The following is a 24,324-nucleotide window of genomic DNA, read 5'->3' as shown; positions in this document are numbered from 1 at the left end:
TTATATGGTAATGTTTAAATGCACCACTGTGTGGCCTAGGCTGTGGACTAAATATAGAAAGGCGGTGAATAGATGGTTACATCTCTGGCTACAGTAATACTTACATTTACCAGTCCCTAACTTAGAACTTCATTCACAGTCATTTGTGTCTGTAGGAGAATAATCATAAGAAAGAAATCGAAGTGATTTTAAACTTTTTGGGAATTCACATATTTGAACTTGCTCATAGTAGCCTAACTGTAGGCCAACTGCAGTTATCCCGCTCTGTTGTGATGTGAGCAAGTCTGCATGTGCAAGCATGTTGCTTACATGCATGATTTCTAATAAAACTAAAATAATTCAGTTCGCTATGGTATTCATTATCAAACCATACAACATAGCACACAGCTTAACATTAGGTGATAATGTTGTTCATGTCATTCGCACAATCACATTGTTCGATTAAGCTGTCACAGCCCACCGTTGCCTTAGTCAATGGCATTTTATGGATTTGAGGTCGGCCTCAGAGCCAGCCCTCAGAGCCAGCCCTCAGTGCCATCACGTGCCGTGGGCACTCTTTGCCTATATTGCCCTTCTCCCCCTCCCCCGCCAGCAAAAAGAAGGTACCATTCTGCACTTGTTTGGTGGCTGCGGACTGGTTTTATATTATTCTTCACAATCTAACACAATAACAAAATAAAACAATAGGCTTTGTCTGTGAAAGGCAGATGTATTTAGAATGTATTGTGGTTGATTTGGTAGCATTTCATACTGTGATTGATTTTACTCATTGCATTAGAAGGCTATTGTCTATTAGAAGTGCGCTGTTTGATAGATTACCCCGCTTCCCCTACCTCGGGCTTCCAGTGGGGATGCCTGAGGTCAGCCTAGCCACCCATAGACATATATGCGTCTATGTAGCCACCCCCCTCCCCATCTCGTACTTCTAATGGGGGACCGTCCCAGGTAGTTGCCTGCTTAGCTCAAATTCTAGAATCACTGCGACAAGGTTAATTGACCCACACTGTGACATGATATCACATGTCCCGTGGCGTACAAATTGATAGAATTAATTTCGAAACACTGTTCATGACTTAAGAAAGTATTAATCAAGTGCCTTGTATTAATAATTACCTTGTATGAATCATGTGCTTACGTAAGCAGTGTAAGAAAAAAAGGAAGTTTCTTTGTGTTTGTTGCAGAAATCTGTCTTTATTCCAGTAAAGTGCAGTAACGAAGCACCTGGCACACACTCCAGATTCAGCAGTGTAGATCTGAACCACAAGCATATCTAATTCTAAATCACCTCCTAGGCTTCTAATGTAAATCAGCTAGGCTTCAAATGCAAATAGGTCTGGCAACCTTTATCGGTTCTGTATGATAATGAGGTTTCTCTGACTGAGATGGTTTTCAATGGCCTCCCACATTCCCATACTATGATTAATTGCAGTCACTCACACCTCCGTTTGCTTCCTGACCCCAGGTGTCCGTGCAAATCCAGTGTGGGGACCTTTCCTTTGTTACCATGATAAGATTACCATTTTGGATATTCTGCTGGCAAACTTTTGGTGGTCACAGCAGCTGCTTGATCATCAATCAATCTAAATCTTACAGCAGGAACATGGCTTTTCTGTGTTTCTGTGTGTGTGTAACTTAGATTATTAGGTGCTAACACCACTAGTCTTTGGGTAAGCTCAGAGGTGATAAGAAGGGTCGAACTGTGTAAAACTGACCCTATATAAAACTGACCTCCTTGCATTACAGAAAGCGCAGTGTGGCTATTCTTGCTTACATTAGAAACGTTCATGGCATCAGAATTAGATCAATCTTAAGTATATAAACCCTGTGCGATGTTAGTGAAATTGCTTCACTTTCATCCTTGTGCTGTGAGTGAGCCCGATTGCAATTGTTACTGAATAAATATACTGGTTTACAGCTCCGGAGTCCTCAGATAACTTGATTGAATTTTCACCTAACAACTCCAATATTTTGTGCTACAGTGGAGATGTGAAGAAAACACTCAATAATTAATTTATGACATCTGCGATGCTGACCTGTTTAATGTATCTCAACAATGATTTATTAATTGAACACTATAATTAATTTCTAGTCATCATGTAGGCTACATTTTAATGAAAAGTAATGGGGAATTTGAACTGTATCCACTAAAAACAACAATAAGGAACACAATTCTGTGAGATCTCCTGTTAGTCACATCAGTCGCACACTACAACAGGAAGGAGAAACTGGGCTTGACTGCTATCTTTTCCAACTCCTCCCTAACTGAAACCAGCAATTCTGATTGATCATCAAGTCAGCTTAAAGGGGCTGATCACACCGAGATGCGCATCGGTAGCAAAATCATTGTTTTCCTATGGTACGGCGCGCCTTTCGTGCGTGCCTTTTACGCACCGCGCTTCGCGTTTTTCTAGTGATTTTTAGGCGCGCATAAAAGTTAAAATATGCTCAACTTTTCAGCGCAACGCGCGGAGTCGCACAGCTCATCAATGTCACACTCGGCCCAGGCAGCCAATCAGATCAAGCAAGAGGTGGGCTTTACTACTTTACTACGTCTTTCCTGTTTAAATGCCGGTAGATGTGGTAGGAACCATAGACATATATACATGTACGTATATGTGTCTATGGGAATGGTGGGACAATGGCAAATGCAGACGAAAGGTTGATATTAGCGGTATTTAATTACGATGAACTATATAATTCAAGGTCACCCGATTATTCAAACACTAATCGGCTCACCCATGGTTGCGCACGCAGCTGCGTTTGCCCGGTGCGCTTTGCCAAGGCGTTTTTGAAGCGGCTGCGCCTGTAGCGACGCGTCTGTGTGTGATCGCGCCCTAGTCAAACTTGAACCAATGTTTTGGCATAGAGCTGATTAGATCCACTCCCAGTAACTGAATTTAATTCCAAAGTAACTATTATCAATTTCTCATATTTAAAACAAACTACATTTCCTGAAATAATTCAATTAGTTACAGTTGACTTTGTAGAGAAGTCTGCATTTAACAACACACATTGCATTGGTTTACTGGCGGATCTTGACTGCTCCAATATGGCGACCACGCAGACGCACGTTAAAGCGCAAACGCGGCATCTACCTATCTGTATCCATAGACATGTCTATATGTCATATATGTCCATAACCCTAACCCTATATATACGTCTATGTCTATGTCTGTATCTCCTCTAACCAGCATGGATTGTGTTAAATCCGGCATGCTTCACGTCAACTGCGCAGCGCCGGATTAAATCGTACGCAGCCAGTGAGTTGTTTTGAGCGCTGAGAAGGAGTGGCCAGCACCTCCCCCGCTTTTGTGAGGTATATAACTGATCTCATGTCGAATCAGAGCAAGACTGTCTCACGCAGACCACATTGTAGGCGCGCAGTGAGAAGTAATATCGACTAAAAAAGGCACTTCCCCCCTCTCATCCCTCAAAGAAATCAAGCAACATGGTAAGAAACCTCTTTTCAATGTCATATGTCTGTTTATATTTATATTTATATTTATATTTAATATTTTGTTTCTACAGCATAAATAATCAGACGTCATTAGTCTACTATATAATCTGGTTTCGCAAATGGATAATTTCCTTTTACGTACATCGATTATTTATAGTTAAATTCTAGTTAAATCTCCTTTCCAAATCTCCTTTCGAAAGGAATCTTGTTCGATAGAAGCGAGTGGGCCTGCTCATTGTGATTTCTGTATTGTTAAGTTGTCCATGACATTTTCTGTGAGCTTACAAATTCTAAAGCCATTTTAGTGTTCCGAGAAAAAAAAATCTCATTGTCTTCCATATTGATGTAGCCAGTGCGTAAGAGATTTTGAATATAATTCCTATAGTTTGGCCTAGTTACTTGGTGTAATGCAGTAGCTTGTACTACGCAGATTCGCCCTTTTCGCGCCAATGACGCATCGTTTTAGATTGAGTATCCATTTTCCTTTTCAGGGTTGTGCGTCACAGGATTAAGCCAGACCAAGGGTGGCGCTGTTTTTCCCTCAGTCGACGGCCAACATAAAAAAGATTTACTTTTTAAATTATTTATTGAGTCTCAGAAAAAAACACTGATTAGTTAGTCTTTTCCGTTTCAGTTAAACTGGAAAAGCCTTTTGAAAGAAGCATTACTCTACTTTTACAACTGCAGCCGTGGTGTCGTTATGGGTGTGTTTATTTGTTCCCCTGGCACAGAAATTTGAAATGCTGATGTGGCCCAATGATTGTGTGTTGGGTGGGGTGGGGGGGTCCACTGTTTGGAAACTGCAGTTGTTTATTTTCCGGTACACCTATAAATGCATATGAACACAAGGATCCAGTTAAACTGGTTAAACACTAGTTGTGTTTCAGTTATATCTTGATACATATTTTTTAAAGAACTGTGCTGATTATAAGCACCTTTTGATTTGGCGTGCTTCTGGAGAACAGCCAATCCCTGAGGGATAAGCAAGCTTTGCCAGCAGCCTGAATACCTGGGTTTTTGCTGCTTAGGGCACTTTGTGCTTAACTGCTCAGTTAAATAGTTCTCCCAATAATCCATAGGCCCTGTACTAACATGTTGATCTGTTCAACATGTGGGTTCTTAAGTCCTTCCTTGTGGTGTCCCGGACGCACCCCCCACCCCACCCCATCTTTCCCCCCCAGTACTCTCCTCAGCCCCCACCCCCAATACTCTCCTCAACCCCCAACCCCCTTCCTTTGAACACATGATTGGAGATTACAGCTGGTGGAAAGTTCTTAACTCTTTCAGCTTCGGGGGGCATTTTGTTTGTGTTAAATTCCAAAGACACATTTTTCACACTGTTTATGGGTCCGAGTTTGCACTTTGGAGCCCTTTTTACACCCTCTGATGAGTGGGGAGCAAGAAGGAAGCAGTCGAGATGGTTGAACAAAAGAGGGTTGGTTCTTACTACCAGAAGGCACTGCGCCACAATGTTGTGGTATCACCTCCATGGGTGGTGTGAATATTCACAGCCAAGTGACAATGTTTTAAGCAGTTTTTTAGCACGTAATGTCTCCTCTGAAACCAAGGGCCACAGTGGACGTGCAAACATCCTACGAGTACAGAATGTAGGTTTGTGAGGTGGCTGTGAGTGCAATGGGTTATCCATTAACCATGACAATCTGTGATTGGCACGCAGCATTCACTGCATTGCACCTTTTTACAGTCATGATCAATTTCAAATGGATTTCACAATAGGTTTGGTTCACACTTTGCCTATCTTGGATGAAGCTAGTTTAGTTTTTAATGAATATTAATGATATAATTGCAACCTCCACACACATATATAACATGGATTACCTTTCGCTCCACACATGCCTTACAACTCTCCCAGTTTTGCCATTTTCCTTCAGTGGAATGACCATGACTTTTTATGCTGTGTCATTGTGTGACTTGCACAGGCGCATCTGTTAGTGAGGTGTGGTGGGTGACCAGACAGTCCACTCTGCCTGAGGAGGAGGATGATGTTTTCCGCAGCTGCACTGGATGTGGAGATTCTGTGAGGGTCCTAAATGTCACTAGGTTGCATGGTCATTAGCACATAGACTAAGGTTGCCAGGTCAGTAGGCTAGGAAGGAAGGGTAGGTGGGTTTGTGATGAAGTGAGGAAGGGGCCAGGACTACACCCATAAATAGCTGCTTGCTGACCTGGCAGTCATGCCCATACAAAGCAGTCCCGTGTCCCTATGCAATCCTCCAACCCCGCCACCTCCACCCCCACCGCAATCCCCAACCCCTCTGTGCCCTGTCAGACTAACAGTGGGGCTGGAATAGCTGGGTATAAATAGTCAGGAGGGGAATTCAGGAGAGCAGTGCACCCGACGCAAGGGCTTTGGTGTGGGCTTGCGTGAGGGCGGAGGCGCCCTTCCTGGGATAAAGTAGGGCATATCCCCGAGGTGTAGGCACAGATTCAAGCACCAACGACTGCATACACTGCAGCAGTGTTCACAGCACTGTGTTTTACTGTGTGGTCTTTATTGGGTGACTAATATTGTGGTTTCTTAATAAAATGCCACTGAGGTTCCAGATGGGAACTTAGACTTGAATCACAGAATCATGTTGTATTGTTAATTCACAGATGCATGTTAAGTTCTCCATATTACTATTTCACATAGGATTGAAGGTTGACTTAAGTGCAGTATTAAAAAGAATCCATTTTTTTTGTTAACTTGTCCTTTTCCTTTATACACTAAATCCCTCCATCTGTCACCACAAACCAGTTTCAAAACAGGACCGACAGGCACCGGCTTTGCTAGATTCGCGCCTTTTCAGATAGCAGTTTAAGCAGGAAGTGTTGATCCTTCTCGTGGTGGGTGCATCTTGCCTTGCGTTTCCTTTTTTTTTGGCGAGATGCCTGAAATGCCACTGCAGGGTGTGGTCTCCGTTCGACCTCGATACGAACATGTCAGGATGACTCAACACACCAATTAGCCTGCGGTGTGTGAGGCTATACCTGATGATTCCATATTATCAAGAGTCAAAATATGTTTGTAAAGGTGCAAGTGTAGGCATGAATAGCAAAACGATGTTGATCTTTAATGGGTACCAACTCCGATACCACGCTCCAGATTTCTTTATTCAGGAAGTGCATATGGTGTCCTCCTTTAAAAAAAAAAGGTCTGTTGCCAAAACAAGGGTGTGACGATCCACCCTATCGTTACAAAGGCGGCGTGCCAGGCATAGAACATTTGTGAGCTCAGTCACAATGTAGCCGTACTGAACCTCATGACTCAATAGGTAGCCTGAAGCTTACCAAAAACTCACCCATCAGCTGCAGCTGTCACTCAACTGGAAGGACAGCATGGTATCACCTGATCGCACTGCCACCTGTTGGTAATAAGGGGGCACTACGCAATACAAGGTCACTCCGAAAAGGCCTTGGGACCAGAACACCAGCCGAGTTGCCATAGCGATTGCATAACTGACATTGCAGTCTGATGAGTTATTCTTCTGCATGATTTGCTACCAATGCAGTCAGCATCCGGAGGTCTATGAAATGAGGCTATGAACCTTGTCTATGTAAACGTTACGCAAGACAGTTCATTGAACTGCACTGAACTGAACTGACATTTTACAAGATCAGCTCCAAGCTCCATACAAGCTCCAATATGTAGGAAAATGTGGAGTTATCTGGAATGTAACACATGCATATCTAATATAAATCTGTAATGGAATCAATCATCTAAATGCACTTACCACAAAGTCAGGTTATCTGGAGCTATTCTAGACAAAGACATGGTTTCATCGAATCATTCATCAAATTTGCAAGGTCAGGGTTTGTCTAGGTTGCAGATTTAATTAAGGTTGCATAATGTTCGAAGGCCTACATTCGGGTAACTGGGCCACCAAGATCTTTAGAAATCCTGCTAATATATTCACATATGCATGTCTCCCTCTCACTAGTGCAAAGTAAAGGATGTCTGTAATAGTGCCACTGCTTCCAGTGTAGTGAAGTAATTGTCCCAATACATTTAGAATACACAACTAAGCTAGCATGTATGTGAATAAAAGTTTAATTTAGGTCAATGCTAAATACTGCGGAGTTCAAAGGTAATCTGTATTAACAACCTCATAGTGTGGCTTTTAGGCTTACATAATCGTGAGGTAAGACTTCACTGTGGTCAGCTATTTCCCTGTGGTCAATGCTAAGCTAATAGTAATGCTAAATGAAATGAAGGTACTGGTGTGCTCATGCTTCTGTGTCTGTGCCCTGTCTCCACAGCGCGAGTGTATCTCCGTTCACGTGGGCCAGGCTGGCGTCCAGATGGGCAACACCTGCTGGGAGCTCTACTGTCTTGAGCATGGCATCCAGCCGGACGGGCACATGCCCAACCTCAAGGCTGTGGGCGGCCACGACGACTCCTTCACCACCTTCTTCAGTGACACTGGCGCCGGGAAGTATGTGCCACGTGCCATCTTTGTCGACCTGGAACCAACAGTGATTGGTAAGATTGTAGCTTATAAATTCAAACAATTAAATGAATTGTAATGAAATGAACAGGAGAATTAAGAGCAGACGAATTGGCCAAATTAAATTGTAGCCTGAAGTATGTTTCTGCTGCTTCACCAGTGGAACAAGATGCAGATGTAACACAGGTCATGGGTTTGATTTCGTAGAGCATAAATATTGACACACTCACAATCTCTCCAGTACACCTCTCCTGTTCTGTAAGTTGCTTTGGCCAAAGGAGTCCGCTAAATGAATACATTTTAAATGTAATGTGAACATTTTCTTTCAGACGAGGTTCGCACAGGCACCTACCGGCAGTTGTTCCACCCGGAACAGCTCATCTCAGGGAAAGAGGATGCTGCCAATAACTATGCCCGTGGACACTACACCATCGGCAAGGAGATCATCGATTCAGTACTAGACCGCATCCGCAAACTGGTAAACTTTTAAGTCTGTCATAACAGTAATGAGATGTACAGGGTTTGTATTTTATTTGTGATGTTAAGCATTTATTTAGTAGCTTACACATTCAATACATTTTGGTTTGGAGATAATGTTAGTGTTAAGCACTCTTCTGCAGTTTAGCCGACACTGTTAGTTTGACAACATTATTTTCATAACTATGGAAAATCCTAGAGGAAACGGTTGATAATTATCAGACAAAGGCTTTTTGTTAGTCTCATAAAACCTAATGGTACACTGCTGCTGGGTCCAACATGTGGAAAAACATTGTTCTCTGTTTTTGCAGGCAGATCAGTGCACTGGGCTCCAAGGTTTTTTGGTGTTCCACAGCTTTGGTGGAGGCACCGGCTCCGGCTTCACTTCCCTGCTAATGGAGCGTCTCTCTGTTGACTTTGGGAAGAAGTCCAAGCTCGAGTTTGCCATTTACCCAGCTCCTCAGGTGTCCACTGCTGTGGTGGAGCCTTACAACTCCATCCTGACCACCCATACCACCCTAGAGCACTCCGACTGCGCTTTCATGGTCGATAACGAGGCCATCTACGACATCTGCCGCCGCAACCTGGACATTGAGCGTCCTTCTTACACCAACCTCAATAGGTTGATCAGCCAGATAGTCTCTTCTATCACTGCCTCTCTGCGTTTTGACGGCGCCCTGAATGTTGACCTGACTGAGTTCCAGACCAACCTGGTGCCCTACCCCCGCATCCATTTCCCCCTCGCTACCTACGCACCCGTCATCTCGGCCGAGAAGGCCTACCACGAGCAGCTGTCTGTGGCCGAGATCACCAACTCCTGCTTCGAGCCCGCAAACCAGATGGTGAAGTGTGACCCACGCCATGGCAAATACATGGCCTGTTGCCTGCTCTACCGTGGAGACGTAGTGCCCAAGGATGTCAACGTGGCCATTGCAGCCATCAAGACCAAAAGAAGCATCCAGTTTGTGGACTGGTGCCCCACTGGCTTCAAGGTGGGTATCAACTACCAGCCCCCAACCGTGGTGCCCGGTGGTGACCTGGCCAAAGTCCAGAGGGCCGTGTGCATGCTCAGCAACACCACTGCGATAGCTGAAGCCTGGGCCCGCCTGGACCACAAGTTCGACCTAATGTACGCCAAGAGGGCCTTCGTCCACTGGTACGTGGGTGAGGGTATGGAGGAGGGGGAGTTCTCTGAGGCTAGAGAAGACATGGCCGCCCTGGAGAAGGATTATGAAGAGGTGGGCATTGATTCCTTTGAGGAGGATGAGGAGGGAGAAGAATATTAGAGTCTGATATTCAAGCGGGCATCCAACGACAGGAATGGATCAGTTCCATCTCTGTATTCATAACACTGGGAGATATTACTGCACAGTAGTGGCCATTTTGGAAATAGATGGTATCCCCTCTCTGAAACCCATTTCATCTTCACGTCATTTACCAAAGAAAGCAAGTTCTACTGTCTTTCCATCACACATTCACACAATAAGGAAGGTCATGCCCTATTTCCATGTCTGTTTTTTTTTGGGGACCTATTATAAAAGGTCTTACCTATTCGATATCTAAACTTGAATAATAAGTCTATGTGGTGTTGCTTTCAGAGGATCAAATCACATATGTCCTGCAATGAAAGTAAAATGCCTTTTGACCAATATTCGGGGCCTTTGAGGTTGCAAACTTTGCAAGAAATAAGATGTCCGTTCAAACTGCAGTCACTGTTGTGTACAATTTCTGTTTGTCTTTTCAGTGATGCCCATTTTTTTTTTTTTTTATTATTATTATTATTAAAAAATCAAGTTGTTGCAGAACCAACTCGCTGTTATGAGATGTCTTGGCTTTGTAAATAAAGTGGTTTAAAACAAATTTTTTGTGTCTGCTTCATTTTGGACTTCATCACACCAGTTTTCATTTTGACTATGGAAACAAATACACAAACTGAAAAGGAGTAAAATAAGGATATTTTGCTTGGTGAAATACCTTTTATAATCCTTCATAGCCTACATACAACCTAGGTGGGTATATTTAGTGTCACTCCCCCAAATGTAGGGCAACATCAGTGTACATCATTTTATTTAAGTGCGTGATTTCATAACATGTGGGCCTGACGTGACGTGGATGGGGCTGTATTCGACACTGGGCCAGCAACAGATTTTATATCGCACGTCACATGTTCAGGGTAAATGAAGGAGTTAACTCTGGAAGCACGTAAGGCTGCGTCACATTTACGTCGGGTGTACACGGAAGTAATTTGAAGTGTGGGGGAAAAGCGCTGGGAGGACCGAGAGAAGGCTTTGTCTCTAAAGGTAAACAATTTCTGTAGGGTGAATATTGTCGCTGAACACTGCTTTTACAAAGACGTCCGAATGTATTACAGTTTAATGAAAGGAAAGCTTGTTTATCAAGCTCATTTTCAAACACTTTGCCGCCTCTGAATGTCTCCTCATATTACGCTTGCTTGTGGTGTTTTTTAACGGGGCTTGTTTGTACCATTAGGTGCCACGTAGCGATTTGGTCACATGTCACATTTAAATTCGCCAGCCTGTATGACTTTTATCTTATTAGAAATAGACAAACAATTGTTGATAGCTGATCAATTACCCGACTGCAGCTCATACGTTGCGCCAGAATACCACCATCGATGGATTAGTACACTTGTCGAAGTACCATTGCACCAACGTACGTCACTGGGTCTAAACCAATGAGGGACAAGTCCGGTTTTGTTGCGATGAGCCATCGCTCCGCATCGTTTTTTCACCGGTTGGGGTAAACCCTCGCAGTCTGACGTTGGTTCATTCCTTGAATAATTAAGGCAGCCCTAAAACACGACCCAGTTGTCCCAGAGTGCGTAGTGTCTTTTTTTTCCACTGATAGAATGAACCGAATGAAGATCTCAGACGCATATAGCCAAAAAGTAATGACAGCTCCTGTGCTGTTTAATGGTAGATTGTATCCGTCCAGTGTTTTTTATGCTTGCAATTCTCAGTAAGTGGTTGAAGGATGCTCCAGAGACGTTTTAGCAATAGCAGTGCCTGTTCTGTCTTCTGGCCCAGTGCTGGTCCTCTCCCCCTGGTCAGCTCGTCACGAAATGCCCCTGAGACGATGGGACAGGCTCTGTGTTTCTGCTCTCGAGGGACCATCACCATCGACAACAAGAAATACTACTTCATCCAGAAACTAGATGAGGGGTGAGTTGTTTGGCAGTCTCTTTCTCGGCCCAACTGTGTTCCTGTTGTTCCATCATTCTCAGCCTGGCTGTCACTCCTCTTGTTGCCCTTAGTGTGCCTCTGTGTGTGTGCGCGTGTGTGTTTGTTTCCGTTGTCGTCTTTCCTCTGTCTTCTACTCTTCACCCCTCTTACTTAGCCCAACTGGTAAACTCAAGGGACTCAAGACAAGTGTTTTTCCCTATTCCGATGTGGTCTCTCTCTGTCTCCCGTGGGTCTCTCTCCTCTCCTGTTCTGTTTTGTATGCCATGTCAGACTCGTCTCTGTCTCTCTGTGTCCGCCCCTTCAGTGGCTTCAGCTATGTGGACCTGGTGGAGGGGGCTCATGACGGGCGCTTCTACGCGCTGAAGCGGATCCTGTGCCACGACCGCGAGGGCCGCCAGGAGGCGCAGACGGAGGTGGAGATGCACCGCCTCTTCGACCACCCCAACATCCTGCGCCTCACCGGCCACGCCTTCATGGAGCGCAGTGGCAAGAGTGAGGCCTGGCTGCTGCTGCCCTACGTCAGCGTGAGTCTGTCTGTGTGTATACTTGTGTGTGTATGTGTGTCTCTGTGTATGTGTGTTTGTGTGTGTGTCACTATTAGTGTTTGTGTGTGAGTGTGTGTGTGTGTGTGTCAGTATTTGTGTGTGTGTGTTTCAGTATTGGGGTGTGTGTGTTTGTTTGTGCGTGTGTGTGTGTGTGTGTGTGTCAGTATTTGTGTGTGTGTTTGGGTGACTGTGTGCACCTGTGTGTTTTGGTGGATGTATGCTTTCCTGTCTAAGTGGGTGGGTTTCTCACAGCACATCAAGTCAACAGAGGCTTCTGAGAATTACTAAATTGAGTATACCTGTGTGTGTGTGTGTTTGTATTACTTTGATTATAAATGCTGTTTGGAGTCTTCAAAATGAAATGGCTGAAAGTTAGAGACTGTTGATTTATGTGTGTTAGAGCGGGAAAGTAGTGTGTAATGAAAAGTCTAATGTGTGTGTTTGTCTCACATCAAGTAGAGAGAGACTGCTCAGAATTAATAAAAGTGTGTGTGTGTCAGTATTTGTGTGTGTGTTTGGGTGACTGTGTGCACCTGTGTGTTTTGGTGGATGTGTGCTTTCCTGTCTAAGTGGGTGGGTTTCTCACAGCACATCAAGTGAGCAGAGGTCTCTGAGAATTACTAAATTGAGTATGCGTGTGTGTGTGTGTGTGTGTGTGTGTGTGTGTGTGTGTGTGTGTTTGTATTACTTTGATTATAAATGCTGTTTGGAGTCTCCAAAATGAAATGACTGAAAGCTAGAGACTGTTGATTTATGTGTGTTAGAGCAGGATATGTTTGTGTGTCTCACATCAAGTAGAGAGACTGCTCAGAATTAATAAGTGTGTGTGTGTGTGTGTGTGTGTGTGTGTGTGTGTGTGTGTGTGTGTGTGTGTGTGTGTGTGTGTGTGTGTGTGTGTGTGTGGTTGTCTTGTGCTAAATCTGTGTGAGTAGAGAAGCTGTGTGAAGTCGCAAATTAAGTGACTAAAACGTGTGAACGTGTGTGTGAGCAAAGTGGAATGTGATGTGTAGCTGAGAATCAGAATGTGTGTGTGTGTCTGCGTATCTACTTACCAGCAGATCAAGTAAATGGGAGCTGCTAAGATGAAAGTGTGTGTGTGTGTGTGTGTGTGTGTGTGTGACAGAGTGAGAGAAGGAGAGAGAGGGGGGGAGAGAGAGAGCATGCGTGTGAGTGTCTGTGTGTTCTGCATATCTAATATCTCTCATTTTAGATTCAAAGCTTGTTTCTCTCAGCTCTACTCAAGTGAGAGCCTGATTTGATGCCGAGCATCTAATGCATACTAAGCAAAAGGAAAAACATATTTACAAAGCTAAAGGCTATGAGCATCAACTTCAGTCTAATATGACAAGCAAACATCAATGTGAAATTGGTAGAAATACTTTTTTATAATTTTTCTTTGTGTCAAAATATCGCTTTTCCAAGTTACTTCACTAGTGTAAGTATATAATGTTGACTGATATAGATGTAAGGCAGCCAGAAATGTCATTTCATTCAGAAGTATCAGAAGAGTAAAATTGTGTAAAAGAAGGAGAGTATGGAGGGGGATACTGATATGTGTTATATGTGTTTAATATGGCATTAATATGGTGAAGAAAATATGAAATACCATTACATTTGTCATCTATACTTGTTAGTTGTGTGTGTGTGTGTGTGTGTGTGACTCTGACTGTAATAAAGTATGTGTGTGTATTCATCATATGCCTTTGTGTACTGAAAAATGGCTTTTTCTGTTTCTGTATATTTTATATTCTTAAGTGCTGACGTTTCTATTTCTGTATGTGCGCGTAAGACTGTATCTTCTGTGTGTATGTGCGTAAGCAAGGGTTGATCAGAAGAACTGGCTGTCTTGGCTGTGTTGAGAAGTGAGTGGTTTTATTATATCATTCATGTAATGTCATGCTCTCTTTATTTCTGTTTATGTGTGTGTGTGTGTGTGTGTGTGTGTGTGTGTGTGTGTGTGTGTGTGTGTGTGTGTGTGTGTGTGTGTGTGTGTGTGTGTGTGTGTGTGTGTGTGTGTGTGTGTGTGTGTGTGTGTGTAGAAAGGAAGCCTGTGGTCATCACTGGAGAAGCTGAGGGACAAGAGCAGCTCCATGCCTGAGAGTCGCATCATCCATATCATGAGGGGTATCTGTGAAGGCCTTAAAGTCGTCCACGAGCGAGGCTACGCACACAGGTACCACCCTCCTTTTTTTCTCTGGCTGCTCCCAGCTACGCGTTTTACCACAGATTAAAAAGCTCCATTCAGTCGTCACAGGATGTGTGTTGGCCTTCACACAGTCCTGAACAGATGTTGGCCGCCACTCTTAAGTGCTAATCTCCACTCTAAAGTGCCATTCTCCTTTCTTGCTTTTGATGCTTCTTCCTCCTCTTGTCTTTTACTCTCTCCACCCTTCTCTCCTCATCTGTCCTCCTCATCCTCATGTTTTTTCTTCCCTCTTCTGTTCTTTCCTCTCTTCTTCATCCTCTTGTCTTACTCTCTCTTCACCCTTCTCTCCTCATCTATGGAATACTCACACTGCTGCCGTCTGGTAGACGTTATCGGAGCATCCGAGCACGGACTACCAGACTCACAAACAGCTTTTTCCCCCAGGCCGTAAGGCTTTTGAATCAGCAACATTGACCCACTGAACAGTCGCCATCACCATGTACTTTCTGCTCCCCCACTCATACAACCACACTTACTACATATATATGCACATATTTTTTATTTAATTTAATATTCCTCACTCCACCCTGTAAACTGCAGCTAGCCCTTCTTTTATTTAAAATTGTTGTTACTTGTTATATGTTATATTTTATAATGTTATATTTTATTTTTGTTATATGTTTTTTTTTTTTATCTTGTATGCCGTCTACTGCGTAGATGTTGCCTGCCAAGTCATAAGAATTCCGCTGCGCTGAAGCAATTTGGTGCATGTGACAATAAACACTTTGACTTTGACTTGACTTTGATCTGTCCTCCTCAACCTCCTATGTGTTTTCTCCCTCTTCTGTCCTTTCCTCCCTTTTTTCTCGGTTCTCCATCCTTCCTCTTTCTCTCGTCACCAGAGACCTGAAGCCCACTAATGTGCTGCTGGACGAGAATGACCGGCCGGTTCTAATGGACCTGGGTTCTATGAACAAGGCCCGCATTGAAGTGCGGGGCTCCAGAGAGGCTATGACCATTCAGGTGAGATTGCGCTGTGAGTGGACCCTTAAAAGTGTCACAGTTTAGCATTTAAATCGCATGTACGACAGTCCACATTGACACGTGTTTGTGGTCTCAAGACATAGCACACATGAATATATCAGAGTGGTTAAAAACGGCAGTATCTTGAAAGTGGTCTTTCCCATTTCCCCCCAGGACTGGGCAGCTCAGAGATGCACTATTTCCTACAGGGCGCCGGAGTTGTTTAACGTTGAGAGCCAATGTATCATCGACGAGCGCACAGACATCTGGGTAAGTCACATTTCGCCTTCCCATCTTATCTGGCAGGCACAGGTGGGGAACGCCAGTCAGATCTCCCACGTGGGTTATTTTTGGTCAGTTTTAGGGAATTAAACACGGGTTGACATAAGCCAAGGTTGGCTTACAAATGTCGTAACTTGTCCTTAACGGCTTTATTTCCCCACGTCGATTTCTTCAGTTCCCTGATTGCTATCTGTAGTTGTTACTTCCCTCCTTTTTCCTTTTTGTTGATTTATGCCGCGGTTTGTGTGTACAGCAGCATCAGTGTTTATAACACGGTCACAGCCAAAGCTAAGCTACGCTCAGAATGGCTAGCATGTGTTTGTTAAAGGGGGACACTAAAAATAGATGTGTTCAGACAGTTTAGTCTTTGTTCTAAATCTATTCTCTGGATGGCAGTCATTATGAAATCAGTAAATGATTGATATCATACGACATTGTGGTAACCAAATTTTACATAACTAAGAAATCATGAAGAGTTAGTTTTGGGTCAAAGACATGACAATGATGCATTTAGAAGTCCACATTGACCTTTGCTAACTGTCTGTATATGTGGAATGATGCTCTATAATGATGCTCGACTGATGTAAATAATGGACTTGACTGGAAATGTCCTCTTGTTTTGTGTGTGTGTGTGTGTGTGTGTGTGTGTGTGTGTGTGTGTGTGTGTGTGTGTGTGTGTGTGTGTGTGTGTGTGTGTGTGTGTGTGTGTGTGTGTGTGTGTGTGTGTGTGTGTGTGTGTGTGTGTGTGTGTGTGTGTGTGTGTGTGTGTGTGTGTGTGTGCGCCACTGCAGTCCTTAGGCTGTGTGCTGTACAGCATGATGATGCTGGAGGGCCCTTACGACATGGTGTTCCAGAAGGGGGACAGTGTGGCCCTGGCGGTTCAGAACCTGATCACCATTCCACAGCCGTGCAGGTCAGTTCCCCCTGAGGACTCTGGGTAACCCTTCAGAAATGGGTAGAGACACAGATAAATTAGTTCTGCTGTCAGAGACAAATTATATACTAATAGTAGGTCAAAGATGGACTGAATTATAAAGCAAAAAGATGGACTTTATTATCCTTGTGCAGAGATCTTTTAATTCTGCATGGACTAGGGAAAATGTTGAATCAGTGTGTAGAATTACACAAAATTCTCGTTTTTCACCTCATCTGAGGTGGTGACTCATTTCCTGCCAGTCAACCGAAATTCTTATACAAATTCAGTGTCATGTATGTCTTGTGCTTGGAGGAGTTGTAAGAAGTTTCTCTTTTTGATGTGTTAAACGTTTTATTTCTACTTACTAGCGTACTTACATTGAAGTCACTTCAGTCTGTACATGTTGAAGACACAATAAATATGAACTTGTGCACACACACAGAATCATACACGCTGATACACACAAATATTATGAAATACTTCAATTCGATTCAATTTTATTTATATAGCACCAAAACAGGACCTGAACCCCCTTATAGCAAGCACAATAGCGACAGGGGCAAAAACTCTCTGTTAATCAGGAAGAAACCTTAAGGGGGGGCCTATCTGCTTGAGGCCGGCCGGGTAGAGATAGAAAAAGAAGGGGAGGGGAAACATGTAGGAACATAGCAGAAGAAATCATACATGTAGTATGATGACCATGCTAGCATACATTGGGTAAATGAACACAGCATACATGGGGTAAATGAACACAGGATATATGGGGCAAATGTACATAGCATTCATGGGGCAAATGTACATAATACATACAAACATCAGATGGTGTATATACATGATACATTCAAAACAGCTTAGTGGGTATACAGTATACTTGTACGGTTACTATTCTAAGGGTAAGTAGAGTAGGAACAGAAAACTTTGTCGACATTGCAGGAAAATGCTAGCATATGGAGTATGGGGTAGAATAAGTGTATGGCGGTATGGTGGGGATGGTTGGAATTTGTATGTGTAGGTTAAGGGTTTCTACAAGTAAATCGGGTGGAGTGACTACCGCAGCATCCCAGAGCAAAGATGGTCTAGAGACTATGAGGGGGACCGGGTAGAGTTTGGTTGCCAATATAGTAAATACACTTAGCGGATATGGTGATGAGGAACAATGTTTCCACATCCATCAGCATTTGCATGCAAAGGTCACGCTATAAGAGAGAGAAAGACTTTGTTAGTAGACATCAATTTGATGAACAGATAAGGATATCTATTTAGCTAAGCAAATAACAGTAGGTAATATGGCCACTTTATCAGTATAAGCATTAGCAATAGGATATAGAATGAGAGGGATAGAGAGTGGCTGCCTGGCCAGGCGTATTGTATTTGTTTAGTTTTGATGAGTTATGTATGTGTGTGTTTGTGTGTGTGTGTGTGTGTGTGTGTGTGTGTGTGTGTGTGTTTCGTTTTGATGAGTTATGCTTAGCTAGCATGGTGCATGTAGATTTTAGTTTGGATAGCAAGGGCGGCAGGGTACACATCAGCAGATGAATACAGCACATAAATCCCACTTATGTGATCTCCTCCACTCCACAGCTATTCCCAGAGCCTTCAGGTCCTTCTGAGCTCTATGATGGTGCCCAATCCTCAGGAGAGGCCCGACGTCCACTGGGTCTTAGACCAGGTCCAGAACCTCCAGAACTCCACCCCAGCTCCAGCTGACGCCAACCGGGTATGATAGCCCCGAAGAGGGAGGAAGCTTGGAGCGACGTTTGTTTTTTTCTCTCCTTTTCTTTCTGTCTCTCTCTTCCCCTCTCTCTCTCTCTCTCTCTCTCTCTCTCTCTCTCTCTCTCTCTCTCTCTCTCGCGCGCGCGCGCTTGATCGCTCGTTCTCTCTCACACTCTCTTTTCGCTTGGATTCTGGATTTCTCGGGACTATGCACTCTCCTTGGGACCAACACACTGTTCCATCCTCAACCAGGGAAGCCACCGCCTCCCGACACATTGCTCGTGGTTACCTCAAGCTGACCTGGAGTATGAACATGCCAGAAGACACATTACTACGCACACACACACACACACATACACACACACCTCACACACTGACACACACACACACACTAACACTACTTGATGCTGTGGGTAAGGAACATGGATTTTAGTATGCGACTGAAGACAAAAATCAGAGGTATTAGTTAGTCATAGGATTTATTTAGCATGAGATTTGCAAAGGAACAAGTGGGCATGCCTGTAAGTCGCAACACACATCTGAGGATTTAATGATAGACCCTTTAATCCAACCTTAATTTGAATGGTTTCTTTCATGCATCTTTATTCTGCACTAATCCAGCAAGGAACAGATCACCCTCACGAGCATGTTTTCGATGATCAAACAATAATACATATATCAAAGCTTTCATTTAAATCATCAACATGGCCTCACTGCCACTCACTGTTATTTTATAATAATGGCTCTTACTGTAAGCAGACCTTCTTGGATGTATCCTCCCTCTAGATATAAGGGAAGAGCCGAATCAGTTCCAAAAGCCTATTTGAGAACCTGATTGCATAAGAATTTGATGAGACGAGTGTGTCAGGCAGGAATGAAGACATGAAGAGAGATCGTGATCAGAGGGAGGTGTAGTGTAGTGAGGAGAAGAGAGGATGACCCAGTGCAGCACGAGAGAAGAGAGAATATTTTGAAGGTTGAGTTGAGAGTTTGGTAAAAAGGACCTGAAGCAGTCAGCCTTAGACTCCTGGGAGGGGAGCCTGTTTGGAGGAGTCTGTCACACTGAGGCGTTTCATTCCATTTCTTATCTTTTATATTTTAAGGTACTGATTTATATGCTGTATCCATGTATTTCACAATATTTGTGTATATCAGCGTGTGTGTGTGCGCACAGGTTCATATTTTCTTGTGTTTGAATGTGCAAAATCGAAATGTAAAATCTCAAATTTGTGAGGGATTACACATGAGCTTTGAAGGAGGCCCAAAGGTACACAGGTTCACTTAAAAGGCGCCACGTGTAATGCGATAAGTCAAAATGGAGCCATTTGCGATTCAGAGGAGAAACAACACTGCATTTTCAAAGCACTAGTGACTGTGTTTGGATTATTCTAAATATCTAAAGGTTTAAATATCAAGAGGTTTCAAGGTCTTTATTGCAACTGTAATTGCTTTTATGTGTTTGTGTTGGTATTCTGATTTAAATAAGAATTCCGGGCATAATTAAGGCTGCTAATTCATCTTTTTATTCATGTTGTAATAGGGCATAATACATCTGTGGAAGGAGTCCATTTCAGACTTATCCTATGTGCACAGGAAGTTTATGCACTTGTCTATGAGAGGCTTGGCAAGGCCTGTGTTTCGAGTGCCCGTATGTTACATTATAAAAATTGTATAGTTATATTTCATGATTAAGTTTTCTCTTAAGAGGTTAGGAATTAATGTGTGTGGAAAGAATTGAAGGTTAGCCCAGGCAGAGGTGAGGAACATTGGCTGTGCCTTCATTTGCTGCGGTCATCTCTTTAATGTGTTGCAGTGTTGTATCTGTACCACAAGGGGGAGACACACCCCACAACTCAATCCTGTCGCTACTAGAATAAGCATAAGGAAACATTTTAATGCTGAATTAAAAGTCGAACCTTTATTAAAGTCCCTGTGTCTTATCTTGATGTGTGCATGCATATTACATAGTTCTACACTGATACCTAAAGAATTCACATATTGCTTTTTAAAAGTATTCAGTGGCTGGAGTTGGTCCTTGAAAAGAGAGGAACTCTGTTGTGAAATACTGATCTAATCAATCTCTGCATATCTAGAGAAATATCAATACACAGAATTAAAGTTGTTTCTGAAAGAAGGACTATATCTGAAGTGGAACTAAATTTTTATTTGAACTTAAATGTGCAGCATGCCATTGTTCTGTGCATATAAGCATTAACAGTTATTATATGTAACATTTCAATACACTAATTAGCTTTTTCTTTAACATGCCAGTTATTACTCTCTAATCTGAATTTCTATTAACAACAGAGATTAAAGTTACTAGTTGCAGGTATAGCCTGTTACTACATCAAAGATAACTGCTCTGGACAGCTAAAATTGGATGATAAATTCTGCAAAAGCTATTCACCAGAAGGTTCTAAGTACATGCAATGGTTTGTCTATGTGGATAAACTGTAAAGCTGTAGACTATTCTAGATTACATTCTCTGTTCATTGAGTGCAGTTAATTATTAATGGATTAATATATTTGTTTATACAGTTCAACAGCTTTCATATACTTGAACTAGGAAATTGACATTGTTGGCAGTGGTACCATGTAACACTTCAATCTCAAGAACAGGAAAATGTACATAATCTGAGAGGACATATAGGATTAAACAAATGTTTCTCATTCATGTAACTGGATAGGGAAAAAATATTGAAATTGTGCACGAACATCCTGTGTAAAGGTGGAGTAAAATGAGCTGTTGATACAACGAAATCAGCCAAAGCCCTGCGACGTGTGACTTCTAACCCGAGGTATGAAACAATTATCAGAAACTGTTTAGGTGCTTGAATTTACTGCTCACGCAGGTCACAGAGATCGCAGCGATGTTGTCCCCCACCACGTGTCCTAATCAATCTCCACGGTCAGCCCATCTCCACTTTCCAACCCAGACAGAATCACCACCATAAACCTGCCCATAACACACACACAGTTGGCCTGCACTTGTACACATAACACTCAGGAAAAAAATGACACTTTAATTAAAAACATACCCATATGCGCCGCTCATACATAGGCACACTCCAAATACCCCACTGGGATCGTATTCATTATACAGAAACGGTGTTTATGGTCTGCAAAGTGCAAGACCCCCCTGCTGCACCCTCCGTTGCCCCTTTTGGTTAGGGACGTGTATTTCTCCTGTCTGAGCCGCACATGCTAAATGATGTCATGTTATTCCTCCACAAGGTCACGGCGACGCCGACTCCCGTTTAATCGGCAAATTTCCCCTCAACCAGGATTTACACCGTTCACCAAAGCTGGCAAAGCTTGTGTGTGTGTGTTTGTGTGTGTGTGTGTGTGTGTAGAGCGCCTGCCTGCCTCCGTGTTTAGTTTTTCCATAAGGTAACAGCCTCCCTAGCCCCTTGGTAGGCCTTTCCGCATCACACATGGTTTATGCCATTTGCCCCGTATTGATTTGGCGATGAATCAATTAGCGAATTATTTAATTAGCCTGGAATTATGGGTCAACCTTGAGTGGCTTTGATCCGTTGGTGTAAACACTCTCCCTTAAATCATACCTGCCTGCCCACCTCAGCAGAGCACAGGCATTTGTGCACGTCAAAGGGGACAGCGTCAGCAGATGCCAGATCAGAAATGTAATCGGCATAGAAGCTTGAATGACCCACGCCTGGCTTTCAAAGGATCATCACAGAAATTGAAATCATATGTTCAAAGGCATATAAAATAATAATTTTTTCCCGTAAGATGATCTTGTGAAACCAGTTGTGTTTTTTTAACACAGAATGCAAAAGGTAAAAGATACAGTGAAATATACTGCTGACTGCATTTTCTACTACCGCCGTCTCCTAGAAGTGTAGCCTATGTTGCGCTTACAAAAAAAATTGAAAACCCACAATATTCAAACTTCAAACATAAATTCTTTGAACTAAGGTGATGACAATGAGTTGATATTTTACGCGTATGTATAAAAATGTTAAAAAAAAACACTTCGAGTCATTGGAAATGTAATATAGCCTACTTGAATGATTATATTAATAAACATTTATGTCTTAGAGATTTCTAGAAACAATAATACATAAATAAATACATTAATTAATTAATACATTAATTAAATTATACTAAGTCATAATAAAGATAGTGCCCGTCAAAATGCTCTAATTTTTTCAATCCAATTCCATTTTATTTCTATAGCGCTTCAACAAAGTGTTTGTCACAAAGACACTTTACAGACATACATGCATTAGAGAACAAGAATTTAAGGCATCTGTTGAAGTTTGGGGGTATCAACCAACGTGATATGTACGACGGCTGATTGAGATCATGCTGTATCAACACATTATCCCCAGTAAGGCCTATTTATATGACTTATGGAGGAGTTTCTATGTGTGCTTTCCTACCATCTCCACGCGAGACGTGATGCAAACGTGACAAGGTACGGTTCGGATGTTTTATTCATAGGGAATCCCATTAGTTATGCCATTCGTCGTTAATAGTTTTTACAGTGTCACATGACAGAAGGCATAGGGCATCGCTATCACAGAGGCATGCCTATCAACAAGTAATGATGGTGTTTCAACAAGAAAATAGGATGATGTGGAGATTTAATTTGGTGTGACTACCAATTATGGACTACTCCTCTCGTAATCATGCAGCCACAACAGCAAATATACAACTTTTTTTTCCTTCAGAGGGGCAGCTCAGCCAAAGAAGGCCAACGGGCTACTTTAGCCCGGCCTTGCACACGTCCTTGCTTGGCTGTATGCATAAATCATTCACCTCTTTAGAACAAATGTAAGGATATTGGTCTTTGGAGGACAAAGTATTCATACCTGGATTGACACTGGATTGGGATTGAAGACCCTTTTGGAGCATCTGCGTCGGTACAACCCCAGGCAGCATCATCTTTCTGTTCAGAAAAAGTGTGGCCTTGACCAGCAGCCAGAGATGACATGGATGGATGGATGTATGGATGGATGTATTGATTGATTGAAGTCAAATTGTGTTTAATATGCATTACAATGTAGTTGTATGAGCGACTGAAGGCTTTGTCAGTGCAGTATTTGAGACAGAGCATTCGACACATGTTGCTACCTTAAAGACTCTCAATGTTGACCTGACTCATGTGAAGTGTTCGGGGACTGCCCTTTTTCTGTGTGTTACTGATGAAGACATACCGTGGCAAATCCTACCTAATAATTATCCCACTGAAAACTAACCTGCAGATAGAACTACATAGAATTGCTTTACAAAGTGGTCGGAAAAGCAGACCATACGTTGCTATATTGTGTGCAGAATGACACAGACCTAGTTGCATGTATGGCGTTGGAACTGACAAACAGTATCTCTTTCTGTGAACCTGGGGGTTAATCCAAGTAGGTGGTTTAGTGACAACCCTGTGTAAGTTAACTCAAAAGAAGCGGCTAACCTCCTAAGAGCCGTATGGCTTTGTTTTGCTGGGAGAATGAAACCATAGAGCTCTTCTATTAGGAGGTTTACTCTGAGTTGACTTACCCAGGTTTGTCACTAAACCACGTACTTGGAATGCCATGGAATCCATGAGCCTGTGCCAAAATAAGGGTATGACTACCGGTAAGTGTAACATTTTTATCCCTTGTTTGTTATGCATTAAAAGACCTACTACTTACTACTTTTCCATAAGAGTGGCTCGAAATACATGATTTATATACTCTTTTTTTTTGCCGCTTCAAGTTTGTCCCGAATGTTTAGGATAAAATGCATAATGAGTTCATTAGAAAGCATTGCGGTGATCAAAAGAGGTTTCGCTTTAATTAATGGACGTGTGCCAAGCTAATACTCTCACGCCTTTGGAAACCAGCAGTGTTTCGTAATTAAATTAAAGTGTACAAATGCCACACGCGGAAGTGGCCCATGAGAGCAATTAGCAGGCAGAGGCAGATTGAACGATCCTATTGGGAGATTTGCACCGACCGCGTCAGTTAAGTTGATTGCATCGATTCCATTGATTTGCAACAGCTTTTGAGGTAATTTCATCTCTGAAGGTGAGCTCTACCTCTGTGGCAACGCGTTGGTCCAAAGGCATTTTTATTTATTTATCTACCTATATTTTCCCAAGTGATTAAATGG

The 24,324-nt window shown here is 42.8% G+C and overlaps 2 protein-coding genes across 3 annotated transcripts; both read left to right on the top strand.

Annotated features, from left to right (window-relative positions):
* Positions 1 to 3,321: 3,321 nt before the first annotated feature.
* On the top strand, positions 3,322 to 10,242 carry tuba8l2 (tubulin, alpha 8 like 2). Its single transcript, XM_012840666.3, has 4 exons — positions 3,322 to 3,451; positions 7,718 to 7,940; positions 8,235 to 8,383; positions 8,694 to 10,242. Exons 1-4 carry the CDS (start codon positions 3,449 to 3,451, stop codon positions 9,666 to 9,668), a joined length of 1,350 nt encoding a protein of 449 aa, XP_012696120.1. The 5' UTR covers positions 3,322 to 3,448; the 3' UTR covers positions 9,669 to 10,242.
* Positions 10,243 to 10,377: 135 nt separating this feature from the next.
* Positions 10,378 to 20,136, top strand: stk16 (serine/threonine kinase 16). 2 transcript variants are annotated; one of them, XM_031558197.2, is made up of 8 exons: positions 10,378 to 10,682; positions 11,430 to 11,564; positions 11,890 to 12,109; positions 14,170 to 14,303; positions 15,179 to 15,299; positions 15,474 to 15,569; positions 16,373 to 16,494; positions 18,079 to 20,136. In XM_031558197.2, the coding sequence occupies exons 2-8, from the start codon at positions 11,479 to 11,481 to the stop codon at positions 18,218 to 18,220; spliced, it is 921 nt and encodes a 306-aa protein (XP_031414057.1). In that variant the 5' UTR covers positions 10,378 to 10,682; positions 11,430 to 11,478; the 3' UTR covers positions 18,221 to 20,136. The 2 variants fall into 2 exon arrangements, with proteins under 2 accessions (XP_031414057.1, XP_031414056.1); XM_031558196.2 differs by lacking the exon at positions 10,378 to 10,682 and having other exon boundaries at positions 10,708 to 11,564.
* The last annotated feature ends 4,188 nt before the right edge of the window (positions 20,137 to 24,324 follow it).

The sequence above is a fragment of the Clupea harengus genome, chromosome 21, assembly GCF_900700415.2.
Source record: "Clupea harengus chromosome 21, Ch_v2.0.2, whole genome shotgun sequence".
Classification (NCBI taxonomy): domain Eukaryota; kingdom Metazoa; phylum Chordata; class Actinopteri; order Clupeiformes; family Clupeidae; genus Clupea; species Clupea harengus.
Note: the sequence above shows the minus strand (reverse complement) of the source record. Positions and strands in the feature narration are given on the sequence as shown.

Coding starts and splice junctions, on each gene's coding strand:
- tuba8l2 (XM_012840666.3), top strand. Junction 7,941..8,234: donor CCTGGAACCAACAGTGATTG/GTAAGATTGTAG, acceptor ATTTTCTTTCAG/ACGAGGTTCGCACAGGCACC. Junction 8,384..8,693: donor TAGACCGCATCCGCAAACTG/GTAAACTTTTAA, acceptor CTGTTTTTGCAG/GCAGATCAGTGCACTGGGCT.
- stk16 (XM_031558196.2), top strand. CDS start 11,377: ATGCTCCAGAGACGTTTTAGCAATAGCAGTGCCTGTTCTGTCTTCTGG. Junction 14,304..15,178: donor GAGCGAGGCTACGCACACAG/GTACCACCCTCC, acceptor TCTCGTCACCAG/AGACCTGAAGCCCACTAATG. Junction 15,570..16,372: donor ACGAGCGCACAGACATCTGG/GTAAGTCACATT, acceptor GCGCCACTGCAG/TCCTTAGGCTGTGTGCTGTA.